The 22,389-nt window shown below is 51.5% G+C and overlaps 1 protein-coding gene across 1 annotated transcript in view; it reads right to left on the bottom strand.

The window, feature by feature from the left end:
• Nucleotides 1-22,389, bottom strand: part of CRISPLD2 (cysteine rich secretory protein LCCL domain containing 2) — a 95,979-nt gene that overhangs the window by 72,954 nt on the left and 636 nt on the right. The window contains exon 2 of the mRNA XM_023226883.1: nt 3,402-3,715. Within this exon, the coding sequence (XP_023082651.1) occupies nt 3,402-3,641 (240 nt within the window). The 5' untranslated portion in view covers nt 3,642-3,715. The remainder of the gene's footprint in view (nt 1-3,401; nt 3,716-22,389) is intronic.

Genomic DNA, 22,389 nt, shown 5'->3' with positions numbered 1-22,389 from the left:
AAAAAAAAAAAAAAAAAAAACCCTTTTTCTTTTTTTTTCTTTTCACCCCCATTTCAGCAATAACAAAACCCTATTCCTCATAGAAAAAAGGCACCTCCTCAGCTAGCCTCAAAGCCCTGTGTGATCTGCCCCTGCCTACCTCTCTGACCTCTTGCAATGGCCTCACTCCCTCAGAAATCAGCCGTGGTCCCACTGGCTTTTTGAGAGCTCCTCTGAGACCCGAAGCTTTTCTCCCATTAAGGAAAGAGACTCACGAGGTGGTGGTGGTTTCACACCTCCTGTGCCTTCTGCCCAGAACACCCTTCCCTGCACGCTTGCTCGCTCAACCATGCTCACTCTTCAGGTCTTAACTGAGATGGCTCCTCCGCAGAGTGGGCACCCCGACACCTCCATCTCAGTCAGGTTTCTCCCACCCCAATGTTCTTTCTTGCAGTCCCCACATTTCTTCTTCTAACTCTGCATAACTCATAATCATGCCTCCTCCCGGAATCCAGGACAGTGCCGGGCACATCGAAGGTGCTCCACAAATCCTTCCTGGCTACACGAGTCCAGAGATGCCGTGTGGACGGAGACCTCATCTGCTTTGTCCACCTCTTTTTTTTTTTTTTTTGAGATGGAGTCTCGCTCTGCCGCCCAGGCCAGAGTGCAGTGGCCGGATCTCAGCTCACTGCAAGCTCCGCCTCCCGGGTTTGCGCCATTCTCCTGCCTCAGCCTCCCGAGTAGCTGGGACTACAGGCGCCCGCCACCTCACCCGGCTGGTTTTTTGTATTTTTTAGTAGAGACGGGGTTTCACCATGTTAGCCAGGATGGTCTCGATCTGCTGACCTCGTGATCCACCAGTCTCGGCCTCCCAAAGTGCTGGATTACAGGCTTGAGCCACCACGCCCAGCCTGTCCACCTCTTTATAACAAGAATCTCACAGGGTGCTGGGCACATGTGAGACACTCAAAAATACATAGAATTCACCAGTTGATTAAATCCCAGCTGTGTGGAAGGCAGAGAAGCAGAGCCGGGAGGCCAGCCTGTCTCCTACCCACACATTCAATAAATATGTACAGGCCGGGCATGGTGGCTCATGCCTGTAATCCCAGCACTTTGGGAAGCTGAGGAGGGTGGATCTCTTGAGATCAGGAGTTTGTGACCAGCCCGGCCAACATGGTAAAACCTCATCTCTAATAAAAATAAAAAAAATTAGCCTGGCATGGTGGTGCATGCCTGTAATCCCAGCTACTCAGGAAGCTGAGTCAGGAGAATCACTTGAACCCAGGAGCCAGAGGTTGCAGTGAGCTGAGATGGCACCATTGCACTCCAGTCTGGGCAATAGGGCAAGACTCTGTCTCAAAAACAAACAAACAGGCCAGGCACAGTGGCTCACGCCTGTAATCCCAGCACTTTGGGAGGCCGAGGCAGGCAGATCACGAGGTCAGAAGATTGAGACCATCCTGGCTAACCCCGTCTCTACTAAAAATACAAAAAATTAGCTGGGTGTGGTGGTGAGTGCCTGTAGTCCCAGCTACTCTGGAGGCTGAGGCAGGAGAATGACATGAACCTGGGAGGCAGAGCTTGCAGTGAGCCGAGACTGCGCCACTGCACTCCAGCCTGGGCAACACAGCGAGACTCTGTCTCAAAAACAAAACAAAACAAAAACAAAACCACACACACAAAAACAATAAATATGTATTAGCACCTTCTATGTGCAGGTTTTGGGGACAGATAGGGTGGCTTTGAATCCAAGCTTCACCATTTGGACATTTGTAGCTGTGTGGTTTGTACAAGTCTTATAAAGGTGAACCTCTCTGAGCCTCAGTTTTCTCTCCTGCAAATTGGTGCTAATACTTTCTATTTTCCAGGATTGCTGTCAGGATTAAAGAGGACACAATCCACATGGCACGTAATAGCCACTCAACCCTCATGCCACGACCCTCCGTGGCAGCTTTGTAGGGGAGACATGGGTCATCACCCAGGCCACCTCAGCCTGTGGCAAAGGAATGTGACCACAGCTTTAAAGACACAGATGAGACGACAGCGTGTCTCTCAGAGCAATCACAGCAGGGGGCCATGGGTGCATTCCAAAGACATGATGACACCTGCACCCCCAAAGTGGCAAAGACTCAGATTCTGGGGGAGATGCGGATTTTTTTTTTTTTTTTTTTTTAGACAGGGTCTTGTTCTGTCACCCAGGCTGGAGTGCAGTGGCACAGTCTCAGCTCACTGCAGCCTCGATCTCCTGGGCTCAAGTGATCCTCCTTGCTCAGCTGCCACCCCCAGTAGCTGGGACTACAGGTGCGCACCACCACGCCCAGCTAACTTCTGGATTTTTGTTGTAGAGATGGGGTTTTACCATGTAACCCAGGCTGGGACGTGGGTTTGTTTAAAAAGCCATTCATAGCTGATGGATGGACAAGGTGGAGGCTCCTGGCTGGTGGACAAGGGGGCACCCTAGAAGACTGTGGTCCATTTCCTTGTAGTTCTGGAAAACCAGCCAGGAAGGAAATTTCCACACTGGAGCTTGGGGTCAAATAGCAGCATTCCCCAACCACACCTGGAGCGCCCATCACAAGCACCCAGGACGGTTGACCTTGGCTGCCTTCTGTCACCGTTAGCTCCTTTCCCAGTTAGCAAAGACTAGGGGTCGGGGAGGCAGGGTCAGTCACCCAGGGTCAGGCCCTTCACAGCCTCAACTTACCTCACAGTCATGGCAACCATGCGAGGAAGGACTCTCAAAGTGGAAAGTGAGGCTCACACTGGCTAAGGAGAAGTCAGGGTCATGCAGCTAGCGTGTGGCAGAGCTGAGATCAGCATCAGCAAAGCCCAGCCCTGGGCCCCTCCCCACTCTGCCTCCAGGTGGGAAGGGCTGAGAGCTGTGTTCCCAGTGGAGCTACCAAGAGTGACAATGAAGGCAACGAGGCAGGCTCTGCACGGGGAACCCATGTGTGTTGTTTTGGCAGAATGGTAAGAACAGAGCCAGAGCCAGACATGGTGGCTCATGCCTATAATCCTAGCACTTTGAGAGGCTGAGGCAGGAGGATTGCTTGAGCCTAGGAGTTCAAGACCAGCGTAGGCAACATGGCAAGACCCCCATCTCCACATAATACTTAAAATCTAGCTGGGCACTGTGGTGCGTGCCTGTAGTTCCAGCTACTTGGGAGGCTGAAGCAGGATCGCTTGACCCGGGAGTCTAAGGTTTCAGTGCACGATGATTGCGCCATTGCACTCCAGCCTCGGTGGCAGAGTGAGACCCTGTCTTAAAACAAACGAACAAAACCGAACAGAGCCGGGATCCTCCCCTGCCAGAGGAGACCCTGAGCCAGCCACCACACGCACTGGCTGGGGCACAGAGCAGGCTGGTGGCCTGGGCCCCACCCCCAGTGCCAGCCTCTGTGGCCGGAGCCGGCACTCACCATGTACTCCATGTTGGAGGCCTGAGGCTGCACCTGTCCCCGAAGCTTGTTGTGCAGCATGAGGATCTCCTCCTTGTCCTCCCTGGGGATGGCTCTGCGGACCCGGGAGTGAGACTCGTTGTGCTGGTATTTGCTGAGCAGCTCCTCTAAGAGAGTGACGTTGGGCAGGAGGTAGCCTTGGGATCCGCAGACCAGGAACAGCAGCCCCAAGGGGATGACACCGCCCAGGACACAGCTCATGGCTCCACTCCTGCAGCAACTATGGGACTCACAGGACAGCCTGGGCTCCTGGGACAGAGCTGGGCGCTCGAGCCCTGAAAGAAAGCAGAGGGCGGTGGGAGAAGCCACATTAGTAGGAGTCGGTCACAGTGCTGGCTCGAGCAGCAAACGCAGCACGCACGACTCTCTCCATTTTACAGATGTGGAAACTGAGGCCCACAGAAGCTAAACAAGCAAGGTGCCACAGACAGGAAGTGGTGGAGCTGGGATTTATGCCAAGGGTTTCCAGCGAGGCGAGCTGTCGGGATTCCAAAGAGGATAACCCAGAACAGTTCCTCCTGGACGCAAGTTTTCCTGGAGCGAGTCCCTGCATTTTCTAACTAGGAGTCAGCATCTCTTATTCATTCAGGATTCAGGTGAATCTCTGGCACAAATTAGCTTCTATGTCCTGCCCCAAGGGGATTGCTAAAGTCATGCTCCGTGAACCAACATTGAGAGCAAACTTCTAGTCCCTGCGAAGTCAGACTCAATTTACCAAGAGTGGTTGACATATGGCTCCTCTTATCACGGCCCTCACCCCGGGCCCCACCCGCACATCCGTCGCACACTAAGACACAGCTGCCCAGAACAAAGTCCAGCCAAGGCCTCCGCCTTTCGTTCTCTCAGAAAACCCTTCATAAGTACCTACGCAGGCCGGTCGTTTATGTTATTCCCAGTCACCATGACAACCCAGGAGGTCAGGCCGTTCTCATCCCCATTTTACAGATAAGAAAGCTGTGGCTTAGTGTGGCAACAAGACAAGCCCGAGGCCAGCCTCCTGGTAAGCAGAGACGCTGAGATCCGAAATGATGATTACAAAGACCCAGAATTTTCCAGCAAGCTACCTTGGCTCCTCTGTCTCTGGGGGCCAACTACCTCCCCTCCATTATAGGGTCACGAACCGCAGACCTCCACCTCCCGGCTTCATCTGAAGAATGTATGTTATTGGCCCAAGAAGACAAGGAAGGGCTTGAACAAGTGCGTCCACGCACAACCCTCCTCTCTGCTTTCCTCCCAGGGGAGAGTCTGGGCCACCCAGTCAACTCCATCGAGTGCCTTATTTTGTGCTGGACTCTGAGATGGAGACTGGGGATGTGAAGACAAACAGGACTCTGTCCCTGGCCTCAAGGAGCTCACAGTTAGGTTGGGGAGATGGAGGAGGAAACCCACAGTCCCCACATAGCAGGACAAGGCTGACTCTAAAGACAGTGCCAGGCCCTCAGGGGCCAGAGGAAGCAGCTCTGTCTGAAGGGTTGGGTGGTGGCCGTGCCTCAAGCTGACCTATGGGAACTCTCTCCGCGGGGCTCAGTTCTTCACATGAGTCCTCCCTGGTCTTCACCCCTATAGCACCAACCAGGTGTTTACCGGTCAAGTTGGCTGGGACAGTGGCAGTGCAAGGTGGGCATCCTCGGGTGGGGCAGGGGGAGATGTAGATCAAGGCACAGAGGGGATGGACGGAGCCCAAGATGTGCATCCCAGGAAGCAGAAACGTTGGCACCAGGCGACAGAGGCTGAGCCAAAGAGCTATGGGAACGCTGAGGTTCCCATTCCTGACCCCTGGAAACTCTCCAGGGTCCTGACTGAGCCTGCGCCTCAGACAAAAATAGCCCCACGTGGAGAGGAGAGGCTTGGCTTGCTTTGCAGCGGGCCAGACGGGCTGCCCTCCTCCGAAGCCCAGCCTGGGGCCGCGCGGGGAGGACCTCTGCACGCTCACTCATCCTGCTGGGAAGCAGACCAAGAATGCAGAACTTCTCAGGATCCCTGATCTCTCTCTCTCAGGTTAGTCACACCACCATATATGAGCATTTCCAACTGTAGGCGGCCAGCCTCAAAGAAGAGAACAGCCAGCCAGAAAACTCTGACGCTGGCTGAGGTTGAGAGTGCGGTAATCGGCGTCATGGACGTCCCCCTGGTGTCATGACGATGCTCCGCTTGTTTTGCTCCACACTTGAGCCACGGGAGGAGCAGGGACCCCAAAGGCACGAAGCATAAACTGCTGACGCAACTCTGCTGTGAACCCATGAGATGAAGACCCCACTCTGGTCTAAATCACTGGCGGGCACCACTCAGATGGTTATCAGTAGGGGGACTGGTAAACACAGCATGCTTAGGGCTGGGGCAGGAGCACGTTGTGGAATATTACACAGCGGGCAAAAGGTAGGGCTGGGGCTGTGTGAGCATCGGCACAAAGAAATCTTGGTGTGGTGGTGACTTTAAAAAGCAAGTTGTAGAACATTATGCTAGTGCTACTATTTGTGCAAATTAAAAACATAAAACTATTTTGTATCATATATGGACATATATGTATATATACACATAAACATGTATGTTTGTGTACGTGTGTGTGTGTATGTATATGGTGTGTATGTGTGTGTATAAAACCGGGACTGAATTCAGAGTAAGTTCATGGTAGGGATTGACTCTGAAGTAGAGGATGAGTAGGGAGGAGAAAATGAGAGGTTTCATCTTTACCTCTAATATCTTATTTCAATTTTTTTTTTGAGACAGGGTCTCACTCTGTCACCCAGGCTAGAGTACAGTGGTGCGATCATGGCTAACTGCAGCCTGGACTTCCTGGGCTCAAGTGATCCTCCCACCTCAGCCTCCTGAGTAGCTGGGACTACAGGTATGTGCCACCATGCCAGGCTAATTTTTTGTTTACTTTTTGTAGAGATGGAGGTTTCACCATGTTGCCCAGGCTGGTCTTGAACTTCTAGGCTCAAGCAATCACCTATCTCAGCCTCCCAAAGTCCTGAGATTACAGGCAGGGGCCACTGCACCTGGCCCTTATTTCTATTTTTTAAATCTCAAGCAAATATGGCAAGATGCTGACATCTGTTCATGTAAGGTGAACAGGCAGAGTTGCCAGGAACTGTGAAATGGTGGCCCCAGGAGGGCGTCTTCAGGGCCTCTGTGGTGGGCTGTGCATTGTACTTGTCTATTTTCTTTTCCTTTTTCTCTTTTTCTAAGTATTACAAGTTGAGTATCCCTCATCCGAAATGCTTGGGTCCAGAAGTGTTTCAGATTTTGGATTTTTCAGGTTTTGGCACATCTGCATGTACATAATGAGATCTCTTGGGGATAGGACCCAATCTAAACACAAAATTTGTTTATCTTTGAGATACACCTTATACCCGTAGCCTGAAGGTAATTTTATCCAACATGTTAAAATAATTTTGTGCATGGAACAAAGTTTTCACTGTATTTTGACTGCAACCCATCACATGAGGTCAGGTGTGGAATTTTCCACATGTGGCTTCAGGGCAGTGCTCAAAAAGTTTTGGATTTTGAAGCATTTCGGATTTTGGATTGTCAGATTAGGGAGGGCCAACCTGTGCGTAACAAAATAAAACAAAATGCCAAAGCAAGAAAACAGCAGTCAAATGCTGTTTTCAGATGAGTCCTCTGGCATGGCCTCCTGAGCCAGTGTGGGCTGCCCGGGAGAGCTGACTGGCCGCCTTCATTTTGAATGTGAAGAGGGCTTCCACAGCTCAGAGGCTGCTGCTTCTCTACGGATTCCAAAGAGAAGTTATGAAGTCTCAGGTGAAGCTTTAGAGTTGGGAGAACCATGGGGTTTAATGAAACCTCCATGTTGGAAGAGAACAGGAGGAAAAGGGGAGAGGAATGGGCGGGGGGGGTGGTTCTCCAAGTGCCCTCATGTGCACCACAAAAGCCGCCAGCCTGGGAAACACAGGCCTGCCATGCTGGGTGGCGTGCCAGTACTGCTGGCTCTGAAAGTGGTTGGGTCTGACTTCAGCCCAGAGGGCCTGGGGGTTGGTGGGTCCCTGCTTGGGAGGGAACGAGGCTCCTCCAGATCTGGATGGCTCCTGCTACATTTGGGGGGCAGGAGAACACAGGAGATTTTAAGCAGAAAAGTAACCATAGGCTGGGCGTGGTGGCCCACGCCTGAAATCCTAGCACTTTGGGAGGCTGAGGCAGGTGGATCACCTGAGAAGTTCGACACCAGATTGGCCAACATGGAGAAACCCTGTCTGTGCTAAAAATATAAAATTAGTCGGGTGTGGTGGTGCATGCCTGTAATCCCAGCTACTTGGGAGGCCAAGGCAGGAGAATCACTTGAACCTGAGAGGTGGAGGTTGCAGTGAGCCGAGATCATGCCACTGCACTCTAGCCTGGGTGACAAGAGTGAAACTTCATCTCAAAAAAATAAAAAAAAGAAAAGTAACCATAAAAGGGCCAGAACCTCATTCCGGTTTGTACCCCCAGAGCCCAGTGCTGGGTGCACAGGAACAAGCACACAGCTATGGGTTGAGCTGGGTTTCTCCAAACTCACACATGGGAGCCCTAATGTCCAGGACCTCCAAATGCGATGTATTTGGAGATAGGGCCTTTGCAGAGGTGATTAAGGTAATGTGAGGCCATGAGGTTGGGCCCTAACCAAGCTGACCAGGTCCTTACTAGAAAAGATTAGGACCGAGACATGCAGAGGATGACCACGTGAGGACACAGGGAGAAGACGCCATCTGCCAGCCATGGAGAGAGGCCCCAGGAGAAACCAGCCCGGCCAGCACCTTGATCTTAGACTTCTGGCCTCCAGAACCGTGGGAAACTAAATTCCCATTGTTTAAGTCTGTGGTACTTTGCTGTAGCCGGCCTAACAGACCAACACACATCAGATAACACATCGGTGGACAGGACTGCTTCCAAATATGCCCCTGGCTGTTGTAAAGAAGAGACACGAGGGAGGCAGACAGGCAAGTTAGGAGGCCGAGGCCAGGGTCCTGGCCGGAACCTGGTTGGTGCCATCTGCCAAAGCCACAAACCAATCGGCCGAGGCCCAGTTCACAGGGGCAGTGCCCGGCAGCCCTGGCCCACACCGCCCATTCTACGCCACTGCTGAGACAGCTCAGTCAGAACTGGGGCCGAAGCACTTCCGCCCCTTTTCCATCGACAATGAAAACACACAAACTCTTTCCAAACGGGACGGGACCTCCAAGTGCCCAGGTTGCCTGGGCTTGCCAATGTCAAGAAGGAGCTCACGCCAGCGACCCTCAGGGCGAAGGGGGCTGCCATGGAAGACCTGCCCTGCGCCAGCTGCGGTGTGAGTATCTGACCTCCGTGGCCTCCTCTCACCCTCCCGACTTTCCAGAGTCTGGGCTCCATCACCCCCACTCTACAGATGAGGAGGCTGAAGTCCATGGAACTGAAGGAACCTGCCCAGGGTGAGCAGCAAGTCTGGAGCCGGAACGCAGCTCTTCTAACCTCGAGGCCCAGGTGTGCCCTTGGCTTAGTGCCCTGCTGCCTGCCCCGGAGCAGGCTTCCCTCTGGATTTGAAAATCCCAAGCCCCTCCCCACCCATGCAGGGGGAAGGGGACTCCCAAACAAAACAACCGAATCTTGCCCTAAAGTTCTCTTCCACCCTCTTCTGCCTCTTGGGAAGGCTGCTGGGCTGGGGGAGCCAGGGCACAGGCCTCCCAGGTGACATGGTGCCTCTGTTGATGAGAAGGCACCAATGTGTCACCACCATGGGAGACAAAGGAGATCCTCGCATCATGGCGACATTCCATCAACACAAACACGACCCCCCACCATCGGTGCTGCCCACTCACCTTTGACCCAGATTTGATTAGCTGACCTCTGACCTTTGACCTCTGGCAGATGGATGCCCCCTGCAGAGTACCCTCCTAGTGTCCTAAAAGAGCTCACGCTTTGGTGGCCGCCCCGAGTGCACTTCGGTACCTGGGTAGTGAGGCTGCCACTCCAACTCTGCTCTTCTACCCCTGATGCTGCCAGGAAGGGCCTGGGTGCATTCGTCACTCCTAGAGAGATGCCCCGGCATCCTGTCCGCTCGGCCACTCACTGATAATGAAATATCGCTGGGGACCACAGGACAACACAGCAGAAACGCTCTCTGGAAGATTTTGTTCTCTTTTGCCAGAGTTGCAAAACTGAGCCCATAAGACCACAAGTAAGATAACGGCTCCAAGACCTCATGAAAACACACCAGATTTCAGCACACAGCAGAGGCTGGGAGGGGAATGGACAGAGCTTTCAGGTCCCAGGGTCAATGGTGAGACCCACGGCTGGCAAATCAAAGTGACGGGAGCCACATTTCTCCCGCACTGCCCAGAGCTTTGAGATGCATTTGGACTCTAGCAGAGAGGCAGCTGTTTTCAGTCCCATTTTACAGAAAATGCAACTGAGTCCGGGAGGCTGACATTTAGGAGGCTGTGTGGCTAGTTTAAAGTGGAACCAAGACTTGAAATCAAACTTGCCAAAAGTTTGGGGGACTTTCAACACAGCTTGTTTGCACTATGAGCTCTCCAACTGCACCCCTCTATCCTGGCCAAGGCTTTGTGGACATTTAGGGGATCAGCAAACCATGTGTCCAAGTTTAGCGAGGGGTCTACCTGATGGTTATCTCTCGGGCACCATCATACTCAACACTCAGAAGTGAGTGAGGAAGAGGGAGCTGGGCTGAAGCTCATTGCGTCATTGGCCTGTGCTGCAAGTGCCTTGTGTTTAGAAGAATCTGCCAGAAAGATGAATCTCGGGACTTAGCCTGTCAGCCTTCAGCATCTGGCCTGTGCCAAGCTCCCTGCTTTTGCACATGCTGTTCCCACAGCTCATCCCATGACCCCGACGTGCCCCGCTTCACTGGCCCAGGCTGGGGAGATGAATTCCTGCTCATTGCTAAGACTCAGTCCGAGGATCACGGCTTCCTAGAAACCTCCAGCATAATCACACTACAGACCTGCAGGTCTCGTTCACTGCCGAAGCGTCGATGTGTAAGTCAGTGTTCGATAAATATTTACGAGATGACTGTGTGGAAAAGCCATATAAGGACTCTGTCTGATTTGGGCTGCTTCTTTACTGACTGCAGCATGGGCTCTCGGGGAAGAGACCTGGGTTCATGTCTTGACCTTGCCCCTCACTGGCCCTTGACCTTGCTGAAGGCTGTGTGGTCTTGGACACAGCACTGAGCTTCTTGAGTCCACGTCTGTGGGTGGAGGGGAGTGACAGGACTGTTATAATAATGAGGATGTGCCAGAGCCTCCAAAAATGCATCGTTTGAAGGGATTTTAGTAGGCTGGAGTTAATAATGTGGAATGCTATGAAGAGACAATTCTCTCTTCATATTATTTCAAAGCCCACGTTTGCCTTAACGAAATCCAATGTTTAAAAATCTGGCTGGGCATGGTGGCTCACACCTGTAATCCCAGAACTTTGGGAGGCCAAGGTGGGTGGATCACCTGAGGTCAGGAGTTCGAGACCAGCCTGGCTAACCTGGTGAAACCCCATCTTTACTAAAAGTACAACAGAAGATATTTCCCCCCTGCGTAGTGGATATGTTTCAAAATCTTCACTTGGCCATCATCTTTGCTTTTTCTTAAACTATGCTCAAATAAAGGAAGCAAGTTTTAGCGTTAAAAAAAAAAAAAAAAAATAAAAAACATCGGCGAGTGGTGGGGGGGCCCGCGTGTATTTTCAGCTACTTGGGAGCCTGAGGCAGGAGAATCACTTGAATCTGGGAGGTGGAGGTTGCAGTGAGCTGAGATCATGCCTCTGCACTCCAGTCTGGGTGACACAGCAAGACTCAAAAAATAAAACATTAAAAAATTTAAAAATTACAAAAATAAAAATCCTATTAGGCCAGGTGTAGTGACTCACATCTATAATCCCAGCACTTTGGGAGGTTGAGATGGGAGGATCACTTGAGCTCAGGAGTTTGAGACCAGCCTGGCCAACATGGTGAGTCCCTGTCTCTACTAAAAATAATAACAATAAAAAAGTTAGCCAAGCATGGTGCCACATGCCTGTAGTACCAGCTACTCAGGGAGCGGCTGAGATGGGAGGATTGCTTGAGCCTGGGAGATGGAGACTGGAGATTGTGCTACTGCTTTCCAGCCTGGGCAACTCTATCTCAAAAGAAAAACAGGAAAAAAAATCTGTTAAATGTCCAATGCTTGGGGGAGCAGGGGGACCCTCTACTGAATTTGAAATGTATATTAGCTCAGTGTATGCCTTGAGTGTTGGCCATTTTTCCCCAGATGTCCAATATGTCATGTGCCAGGTCTGGAGGATTCATGTCACTACCTGGCCAGGTGTCACCCATGCAAATGTATTTGGTGATTCATGCTGACTTTATCCTGTCAGATGTCATTTTCTATCATGGAGCTCTGTCCTCTTCCATGGCTGGGTCTCAGCTGACTTGACAGGCCCATGGGCACCCCTGGCCCTGGGCTCCCCACCCAGGATCGTGGCTGCTCTGACTCTCAGCCTCCCTCGCTGGACCCCGAGCTTCTCAAGGGCTGGAACAGTGGTGGGACGGTAAATCATTCATCACCAGCTTCCAAAATAAAAACCAAGCAAAAACCACCCTGCCTAGCGGTGTTTGCCAATTCCCTCAGTGTAAATACTCCCACTGTGGCCACCAGTGTGAGGTCACTGAGCATGGAGGTTCTGAAAAGAGATCCCCAGAAGCACACGGTCATGCAGCCTTTCCATCACGCAGATCCCATAGAGCAGAGGCCACAGTAAAATGCAGGAAAAAAGTCAAAAATGATAGGTTTTAATTATTTATTACTTTCATTTTAAATAAAACTTTCTTTTTTTTTAATATTAGTTTTGTGTGTTTTTTTAAGACAGAGTCTCACTCTGCAGCCCAGGCTGAGGCTGGAATGCAATAGTGTGATCTCGGCTTACTGCAATCCCCACCACCTGGGTTCAGGCAATTCTCCTGCCTCAGCCTCCTGAGTAGTTGGGACTATAAGTGCATGCCACCACACCTGGCTAATTTTTGTATTTTTAGTAGAGATGGGGTTTCACCATATTGGTCAGGCTGGTCTTGAACTCCTGACCTCAGGTGATCCACCCGCCTTGGCCTCCCACAGTGCTGGGATTACAGGCATGAGCCACTATGCCCGGCCTTTAAATATAACTTAACTGTAAGTTTTTATAATGTGACGTTTAATGATGGTTGTGTTTAACTGGTTTGCAATCCTTGTGAAAATTTATTTTTTATTGATTTTTATTTGTTTGTTTGGAGGCAGGGTCTCACTACTACGCAGGCTGGAGTGCAGTGGTACAATCATGGCTCACTGCAGCCTCAATCTCCCAGGCTCAAGTGATCCTCCCACTTCAGCCTCCCAAGTCGCTGGGACTACAGGTGTGCACCACCAAGCACAGTAAATTTTTTATTTATAGTAGAGACGGGGTTTCACTATGTTGCCCAGGCCAGTCTCGAACTCTGGAGCTCCAGTGATCCTCTCACCTTGGCCTCCCAAAGTGTTGGGATTACAGGTGTGAGCCACTAGGCTGGCCCTGAAAATGTAACTATCAGCTCTCGAGCTGGTATGAGCCAGTCCAAGCTGGCTGCAGTTCGCCATTGGCTGGCACTGAGCCTTGTTCAATCAGCTTTATGCCCCCAAGAAATGTTCATCACCAAACCTACGCTATCGTGGGGTGAGGAAGGGGCTGCTGCAGGCATGGCCTGGGTCCTCTACTCCTGCCCTGCACATTTCATGTGGTCCACGAACTGATGAGGTCACTGTGATAATAGCCCTATTTTACAGATCAGGAAACTGAGGCTCAAAAAAGATAAGCAACTTGCCCGTGGCCATACAGAAAGCCTGAGGACAATGTAGAATCATTCACCATGCCCCGGTCACTTACCAGTCCTGCCTCGTCCACACAGCGACTCTCCTAAACGTCAGGGCAGTTCTGACCTGCGGCCCTGCACCACTCAGCTGAGGCCCATGGTCCACACGAGGGCAGCTGACCCCAGCAGCCTGGGGGTCGGGGTGTTCTCTAGGCTCTACTCTTCCTCAGAAGTATCAAAGGAGAACTCAGATCTAAGCAAGAGGCCAAGGGCAGATCAGAGTCATACCCACAAACCACCCAGAAATTCCAGGAATGAAGCCGTGGCTGGAAGGAGGGGTACTCTACTCCCCCCGCCTGTGTCTCTGGCAGAGCCCTTGACTGAGCAGAACATCCCGTTAGAAGCGCCTGGGTAAGCACCACTCAGGGAATGGGGGCCCCTCTCCCCCACTCACTGCAGCCTGGCAGTTTTCCTTAAACCCTTCTTGGCAGGATTAAGGCCCGACCCAAGGGAGGCCACAGCCCAGCTCCAGCTCCTCTCCTAGCTGCTGCTGCACCACACTGAATTCCCCACCTCCCCAGGACAGCCAGCAGTCCACTTAGCTTAAAGGCGACACCAGCCCCACAAGGCACCTTCTCTCCTCCTCTCCCCTCAACAAAAGATATACTCCTTTTGTTTTTTGTTTTTTTTGAGACGGAGTCTTGTCCTGTCCCCAGGCTGGAGTACAGTGGTACGGTCTCACCTCACTGCAACCTCCACCTCCTGGGTTTAAGCGATTCTCTTGCCTTAGCCTCCTGAGTAGCTGGGACTACAGGCACACACCACCACGTCCAGCCAATTAACAAAAGATATATTCTTATGGGATTTCTGAGACAATATGTCTGTATGGCTTAATTGAGCAAAAATTCTATACAATGCTTTTCGTTGTTTACATGCAATGCTAAGAATATACAAAATTCTGGACAAAAACAAAATAGTCATTCAACAAACTCTTATTTATTCTACCATGTGCAAAAAAAAAAAGAAAAAAGAAAGAACTGAAAAGCAGGTGCATTCGATGCAAGCCAAGGTGATATACAAGAAAAGCCACTTTTAAGGGACTAGGGACCAGGGACCAGTTAATAAATTAATACATTCTTTAAAACCCTAGGACATAACTCCTGGGGCACCTTTCTCCCTTCTTGAAGATGTGAGGATGCTTCCCTGGAAACAATGTTCCCAGCAAAGCTTTAAAAGATAAACAGCAGGAGCCCTCCGTCTCCGAAGGGAAAGGAATTTTGGACTCCCAGAAGGCAACGCAGAAAGGCACAGAGAAGAATGGGCAGCTCTGGGTTCGAATTCCGCCTCCACCGCATGGAGCTGGGCATGCCTCAACTTCCCCAAGCCTCCAATTCCTCACTCATGCATGAGGCCCTGAGTTTCTTCCATGGCTAGGGGAGAAAGGGTGCCATGATTACCCACGATCATGTTTATAAAGGGTCCAGTGACAGAATCCCAGGAAATTCCTGGTGTTTAATGATGTTTCTTTCCCTTCTCCTCCCGAGTAAATTCAGGGCCCCAGATCATCTCTGCGCTGGGCTCCGAGCCTGGCAGCCTGGGCCAGTCTCCCTGCCTGAGAAGCGTGATTCACTGACAGCTGGCATCCGCAAAGGTGAGTCGAGAGCCGGCTGCGGAACCTCCACAGTGCTCTGCAGGTGAAAATCCCAGGAGTCCTTGGGATCTGCAAGTGAACAAGACGGAATCTGCCCTCGGGCCTGGGAGGAGACAGAGAATAAACGTGGCAGCAGAGAAGTAAATACAGAAGGTGTGAGCAGGACAGCCCGGGGAAACGGCTGGCAAAGATGGGTAGAGGAGGGGGCAGAACCACTCTGGCTGGGGTAGACGGCAAGGTCCTGCTGAGCTCTTAAAGAAGGGGCACTGTTGGCCCCGTGCGGTGGCGCACGCCTGTAATCCCAGCACTGTGGGAGGCTGAAACGGGCAGATCACCTGAGGTCAGGAGTTTGAGACCAGTCTGGCCAACATGGTGAAACCCTGTCTCTACTAAAAATACAAAAATTAGCTGGGCGTGGTGGCACATGCCTGTAGTCCCAGCTACTTGGGAGGCTGAGGCAGGAGAATCGCTTGAACCCGGGAGGTGAAGGTTGCAACGAGCCGAGATCACACCACTGCACTCCAGCCTGGGCAACAGAGTGAGACTCCATCTCGAAAAAAGAAAAATAAAAAAGAAAGAAATAAAGAAAAAAGAAAGGGCGCTGCAGGCAGCAGGAAATGCAAGGACAAAGGCTCAGAGGGGGTCACAGTCGAGGCGTGACTGAGGATAGGCGAAAAGCCCGTGAGGCTGGGGAGGAATGGGGTCGGGAGGCGACCAGGGCCAGGTCACGGTGAGGGGCCTTGAAGGCCACAGTGAAGACTTGGTTTTGCTCTAAATGCAATGAGCGCCCTCGAAGGAAGGAAGTCGGGCGGTCACAGGGTCTGATTTGTGTCTCGAAAGCCTTGCAACACACAACAGCACAGACAAACCCCGCAGACACGGTGCTCAACAAACAAAAGGGGCCAGACTCCAGTGATTCAACATGCATGGCTTCATTTAGGTCAAGTCCAAGCCAGGCAAACCCAGCCTGTGCCCTTAGAAGTCCGGAAATGACTACCCTTAGGGGGTGCGGGGCCGTGAGAGGGGCCTGAGGGGCTTCTGGGAGCCAGCCAGGCTCGCTGTGACCGGGGCTACGGCGCTTTGTGAAAATCTCTCTGCTGGCACAGGGATGGCTGTGCACTCTTCCCTGGTATGTTAAGCATCAACAAGAAATTAAAAAACAAAAAAAATTTGCTGTTGCTCTGACCTCTGTTTGAAGACTGGATTAAGAGGGCGGGAGTGGTCCAAGGAGAGCACACCATTATTCAAGAGAAAATCCCGGGGCCTTTCCCTCAGGAGTCTCAGAGCTGAAACAGGCCTGGGGCCCTGGCTCAGCAGCCTTCAAAGTGAACTGCGATGTGTCAGGTCCCAGATAAAGTCCAGCTGGCGGTAGGGCCTCCCCCTTGGACCCGCACACGACTCTCCCAGACAGGGCCCAGTTCATCCCAAGTCTGACAGAGTACTTTGTCCTGCAGTGCCAAGGCCCAGCTGAAAATACCTTCTCAGTCCCAGGGCAGCCCCAGCCTCGCAGGTCCCGGGGAATAAACAGGGTCTTCCCTCCCGGGGAGAACGGACTGGCTGGGTGGGGAGCAGGCCTGGGGCAGGAGAGAGGGACGCCAGGGAAGACGGACACACATCGTAGAGGTGTCTTCAATGCCCTTGAGGAAACAGTTCACCCCTTCAGGGCTTATAAATACATGTGCGTAGCTGGCTCTCCCCAGGCACACACGGGCATGAAACGTGCTCTGACGAAGGTGCCGGCATCCTCAGGACACTGGCTCAGGCCCCGGAGCATCGGGGAGTCACAGCCTCAGCACAGAGTGCCAAAGGGCTGAGTGTTCTGGAAGAAAGCCTTCCAAATATGCCAACAGCTTGTTCTCAAGGGGTCTCCCCGATTCTGGAGGGAGGTGGTCTTTCAGCTCTCAGGTCACTCGTGACTTCTTTCTGGTCACATCAGGCCCTATGATCAGAACCGTCCACATAGCTCAGCGTTGACCCCAGTAACCAGCTCTCCATGCCCCACATTTGTGCCAGGGCCCCAGGGCAAGACTTCTTTAGCTTTCTAGGGCAGCAGTTCCCACAATTGAGGCTGCATCTGTTACAGCAGACTGCCAGCCCCACCCCAGAGTTTCTGATCCAGGTCTGCGGGGGAGCCTGAGAACCTGCATTTCTGTGAGTCCCCATGTGCTGCCAGGCCAGGAACCAACTTTTTTTTTTGAAACAGGATCTCACTCTGTTGTTCAGGCTGCAGTGCAGCGGCGTGAACACTGCTCACCTGTAGCCTCAACCTCCTGGTCTCAAGTCTCCAACCTCCCAAGAAGTTGGAATTACAGGTGTGCACTACCACGCCTGGCTCATTTTTTTCTTCTTTTATTTTATATTTATTTGCTTATTTATTTATTTGAGATGGAGTCTTGCTCTGTCACCCAGGCTGGAGTACAGTGTCGTGATCTCAGCTCACTGCAACCTCTGCCTCCCAGGCTTAAGCGGTTCTCCTCCCTCAGTCTCCCAAGTAGCTGGGATTACAGGTGTGCACCACCAGGCCTAGCTAATTTTTGTATTTCCAGTAGAAACAAGGTTTTGCCATGTTGGCCAGGCTGGTCTCGAACTCCCGACCTCCAGTGATCTGCCCGCCTCGGCCTCCCAAAGTGCTGGGATTATAGGTGTGTGCCACTGTGCTTGGCCTTTCTTCCTTTATTTTAGAAACATGGAGAGGACAAGACACATTGAGAGGACACCAGCTAATTTTTAAAATTTTGGTAGAGACAGCACCTCACTATGTTGTACAAGCTGGACTCGAACTCCTGGGCTCAGGCAATCCACCTGCCTCGAACTCCCAAAGTGTTAAGGTTACAGGCATGAGCCATGGCGCCTGGTTGCAGGCCCCCACTCTGAGAAGCACTTCTCTAAAGTACCTCTCAGTTCTCCTCCTTCCCCCACCTTGATCCAGCATTTCCCAAACCCCGTCCTTTGAATCCCCCACTTCCCAAGTTCTGCCCACCTTCCTACCGTGTACCAGTACTAGTACATACTTTGTTTTTGTTTTGAGATGGTATCTCGCTCTGTCACCCAGGCTGGAGTGCAGTGGTGCGATCTTGGCTCACTGCAACCTCCACCTCCCAGGTTCAAGCAACTTCTGTCTCCACCTCCCGAGTATCTGGGACTACAAGCACCTGCCACCACGCCTGGCTAATTTTTGTAGTTTTAGTAGAGATGGGGTTTCACCGTGTTGGTCAGGCTGGTCTCAAACTCCTGATCTCAGGTGATCCACCCACCTCGGCCTCCCAAAGTGCTGGGATTACAGGTGTGAGCCACTGTGCCTGGCCCCATACTTTGAATTTTTATTTAACTTGGCTTGTTTTTGGGGCTCCAAGAAATTTACTTTAAAAAGGTAACTTTCTATCACTCCCACTGGCAGAGAACCTGATCACTAGTGCCGTGAACAGACAGCAAGAGGGAAATTAAACAGTAAAAACAACCCAGTTATTTCCTCCCAGCCAGGCGCTGATACCAGCCAAAGGCTTTGTTGTAGAAGATGCTTGCTCTTTGTTGTAAAAGGAGATCAGGGTGTGGGAGAGGTGTTAGGGACAACCCCACCTGTGACTTTCACCTTGTCATAAACAGAAGGACCGAAAGAACAGAGAATGGAAAGAACAGCTCTTGGATTGGGGGGATTTGCTGCTGGATCTGTGCACGTGCTCAGTCACCTTGGGGACTACTAGGTATGGGCTCTGCACACTTTGGGGGACACAGTCCATTCTAGAGTGAGCTGTTCTCAAGTGCAATGCCACCGTGTTACTTTCTGTTCATCTTGATGGTGCCCACTAAGTGGTACAGCTCATCGTAACACCTGCAGGGCAGACCTTTGCCACCCTGAGCCTGACTCGTAGCCTGCAGGCACACCAAACATTCTGCCATTCTCCACAAGTCCCAGGCCCTTCTCCACCTCCAGGCCTTTGCACACACACGGTGCCTCTGCCTGGCACACCCTCGCCAACTCCCCACCCACCCACTATCGTCCTCCCCGGCTCGCAAAGCCTGCCTGTTTCCTCTAGGAGTTATCAGACTCTTCTCAAGTCAGACTCAGAAGATACCAGCTCCCAATCCTTACAGGGATCCAGCTGAGCCTTTTCCCTATTCAAAAAAATTGGGGGTAGGGTCAGTTCCAGCTCCGTTGATTACAAGCAAAATGGGAGCATGACTTTTTTTCCTGGGATGTTGCCATTCTGTGCTCAAAATAAAACACATTCCAGAAATTGGGATTGAAAATGTGGGATTTCATAATTTATAATTTTTTAAAAAATGATGGTCCGGAAATTGCACAATCCTCATCAGGACTTTTTTTTGTTTGTTTTTTGTTTTTTTTTTCCCTCTGACTCTGTGGTTTTTATCTAAGCTGACGCAGCACTCAAGACAATCAAAGACAAATCTCCCTCGGCTGGACCATGATGTCCTCGCAGCCTTGCAAGAGGGGTCTTTGTCCAAGAGTACCCGTCATTGCACAGCCTGGGGTAGAAGGCAGGGTGATGTCTCAGGATGCCCTGCCGGCTGCCGCTGTGACCCAGGTGGCATGCCAACACTGCCCACCAATGCCAACTGCCAGGGCTTCCCTGCACCCATGGAGAAGGCCAGCAACACATTCTGGAAAGACATGGCCTGAGTTGATGCTTCAGGAAGAGAGTCAAAAAAGAGGCCACAGTCTCCTCAATAAGTTAAACATAAAGTTACCATAAGACCCAGCAATTCCTCCCAGGTAAGCACTCAAGAGATATGAAAACATATGCCCACACAAAACCTTGAATGCAAATGTTCACAGCAGAAGCCTTCGTAAAAGCCAAAGGTGGAAACAGCCCAGATTTCCTTCAGTGGAAGAATGGATAAACAAAACGTGGTCTATTAATACGATGGAATATTACTCAGCCGTAAAAAGGAATGAAGGTCTCAGACACATGACAACACGGATGAACCTTGAAAACATGATGCTGAGTGAGAGGAGCCAGACACAAAAAGCCACACACTGTGTGATTCCATTTACATGGAATGTCCAGAATAAGCAAGTTCATAGAGACAGAAAGGAGATTAGTGGCTGAAGGGAGGAGCATGGCGAATTATGCCTAATGGGTAGGGGGTTTTCTTATGGGATGATGAAACGTCCTGGAATTAGTGGTGGTGGCTGCACAATACTGCAAATGTACTAAATGCCACTGAATTGTACACTTCAAAATGGGTTAAATGGTAAATTTTATGTTTATGTGTCTTTTTACCACAAAACATTTTTTCAGGAAAAAGAAAAACAGAACATGGCCCATCCTATTAACCACCACCCAGATCAGACTGTCCCTTGCCTGTCCCAGAACTCAGCATGCTCTATTTAAGACTTTACAAGGTGCTCTGGGTCCCCGTCCCAGGAAGGTGTGAGCATCTGTTCCACTCAATGAACTGAAGACGAAGTGAAATAAATTATGCCCAGATTGAATTTTCCTTTCTTGACAAGCCATCGGCCCCTTTGAGAGATCCTGGGTTTGCACATCTGGGACTGATCAAAAACTAGCGCGTTTGCAAAAAAAGAAAAAAGAAAAGAAAGAAAGAAAAAGCCTCCTGAGTCAGGCGCAGGCAGACATGCAGGCACCTCCCACATACAGCAAATGACGCTGGTGACAAAGGAAAGAAAAGTTCCAGTTCCCACAGGCCAAAGAGGTCAGTGCCCTGCCTCCAAAAACTTTCTGACCTCCAAAGACGTCAGAGGGTCCTGCCTCCAAAAACTTGCAAATGCAACCTACAAAGGGCCACATACTTAACTTGGGGTCTTTTGAGGGATGAAGTACAGAGGTTTTAAGGGACCTCACAGTCTTCTTCCCTAGCTCAGGCCTTCCCAGTCCAGCCAACTCTCCTCTCCAGGCTGGAGACAGGACTCTGAGAGCCAGCACTGATCTGGGTCCTGGGACAGGGCTCTCAGTATTGTCAGCAGTGTTGAGTCCAAGGCCAGGGGCAGTTGATCCCCTTCCAGCCTCACCCCAGCCAGGACCAGGGACCCAGATTCCTGCCAACGTTAAAAAAAAACTCCCACATGGCACGAAAAGCCTCAACTAGTAGCAAGCTCTGCCGTGACAGTCATGTGGCTGGTCATTAGATGGGCACCTTCACCCAGAACCTGGCGCAGGGCCCAGCCTGGACAGCAGCTCTACCCCGCCCTGGCTGGGTCATGTTGGGCACACACCTTAATAATTCCGAGCCTCGACTTACTCCTTGTAAAAAGTGCCCAGCTCATAGAGCAGGCAGTGAGCTCGTCCACCGAAACCCTGGGCATGTCTGGTCTGTACTAAGCATCATGTAAATGTCAGCTGCGTGTATTATTACAAATGGCATTATTACTATTCCTACTCTTACATCTCGAGAGACTGTAAAAATCAAAATCCCCCTCTTGGTTTCTCCTCCCTGGGTACATTGTCCAGTGGTTTTACCTGGAGCCCCTCTAAGACAAAACATCACCTGTGTGACGGTCAGGTTCACAGGTGGAGTTGGCAGTGGGCAGAGAAGTGTCTTAAAGAAAGCAGGGTCAAGAGTGCAGATAGGACCCACCTGGGGCTGATAGCTTTCCATACTAGCTGCGGGATCTTAGGCAAGCACTTCACCTTGCTGAGCCTCAGTTTCCTCAGCTGTGAAGTGGGCATCGAGAGATCTACTGCCCAGGAGTGTTGCAGCGATGCCAATACAAGTAAAGTGCGTGGTACAGACTGCGTGCCTGCTGCACGGGCAACACAGTCCCACATCCACTCCTTTTCCTGAGTGGAAACAGCTAGATTGGGACAGTAGCAGAAAATCAGGTGCATAAAACCCAAAGAGCCCCGGGACAGCCAACAGTCACAGCTCATGGCCTCAGTCTGCTGGAAAGGGCCACGCCCCGGTCCTGTTCTGCAGGCTGTCTTCACTGTCAGACTCCAGACCCTGGATGGGGAAAGCAGGCACACCCCATTCTACCGGACAAGGGGTCTAAAGGCCCAAAGGGGAAATTCACAGCCCCACTCTCAGTTGCAAGGCAAGCCAGGCATTTGCACGGGTTCCCGGCTGCTTCTCTCAGCCAGGGCAGCAACTCACATTTTGGCTGAGAGACGCCCAATTCCAGTTGATGAGCAGGCATCAGCGAAGTCCTCCCTGGCTTGTCCACCAGCCCAGCCTTAGCAAGGGAGGCTCTGGGTCTGCAGCACATGCGAGACTAACCCTGGCTGTGTCCACATGGGACGACTGATGTCCCCCACACTCCAGAGCGAACCCTCAGCCTCCACGGTAACTCTCCCCATGCAGGAGTTATGCAGGTGCCTGCTCTGGCTAAAGAAACCCAGAAACGTGTTCCCCCAAACTGCAGAACCCTGACATGGCCCCAAGTCTCTACACATCCATTTGAAGCTCTGGAGACAGACAGAGCTGGGTTCCAGCCCTGGCTCTGCCTGGACAACTTACTTCACCTCTCTGACCCTCAGCATCTTCATCTGAAATACGAGAAGAAGGCTACCTTGCAAATGAAATCATAGAGGGGGTGG

Source organism: Piliocolobus tephrosceles, chromosome 17 (assembly GCF_002776525.5).
Source record: "Piliocolobus tephrosceles isolate RC106 chromosome 17, ASM277652v3, whole genome shotgun sequence".
Classification (NCBI taxonomy): Eukaryota; Metazoa; Chordata; class Mammalia; order Primates; family Cercopithecidae; genus Piliocolobus; species Piliocolobus tephrosceles.
The sequence above is the reverse complement of the archived record's forward strand: the minus strand, read 5'-3'. Positions and strand labels throughout refer to the sequence as shown.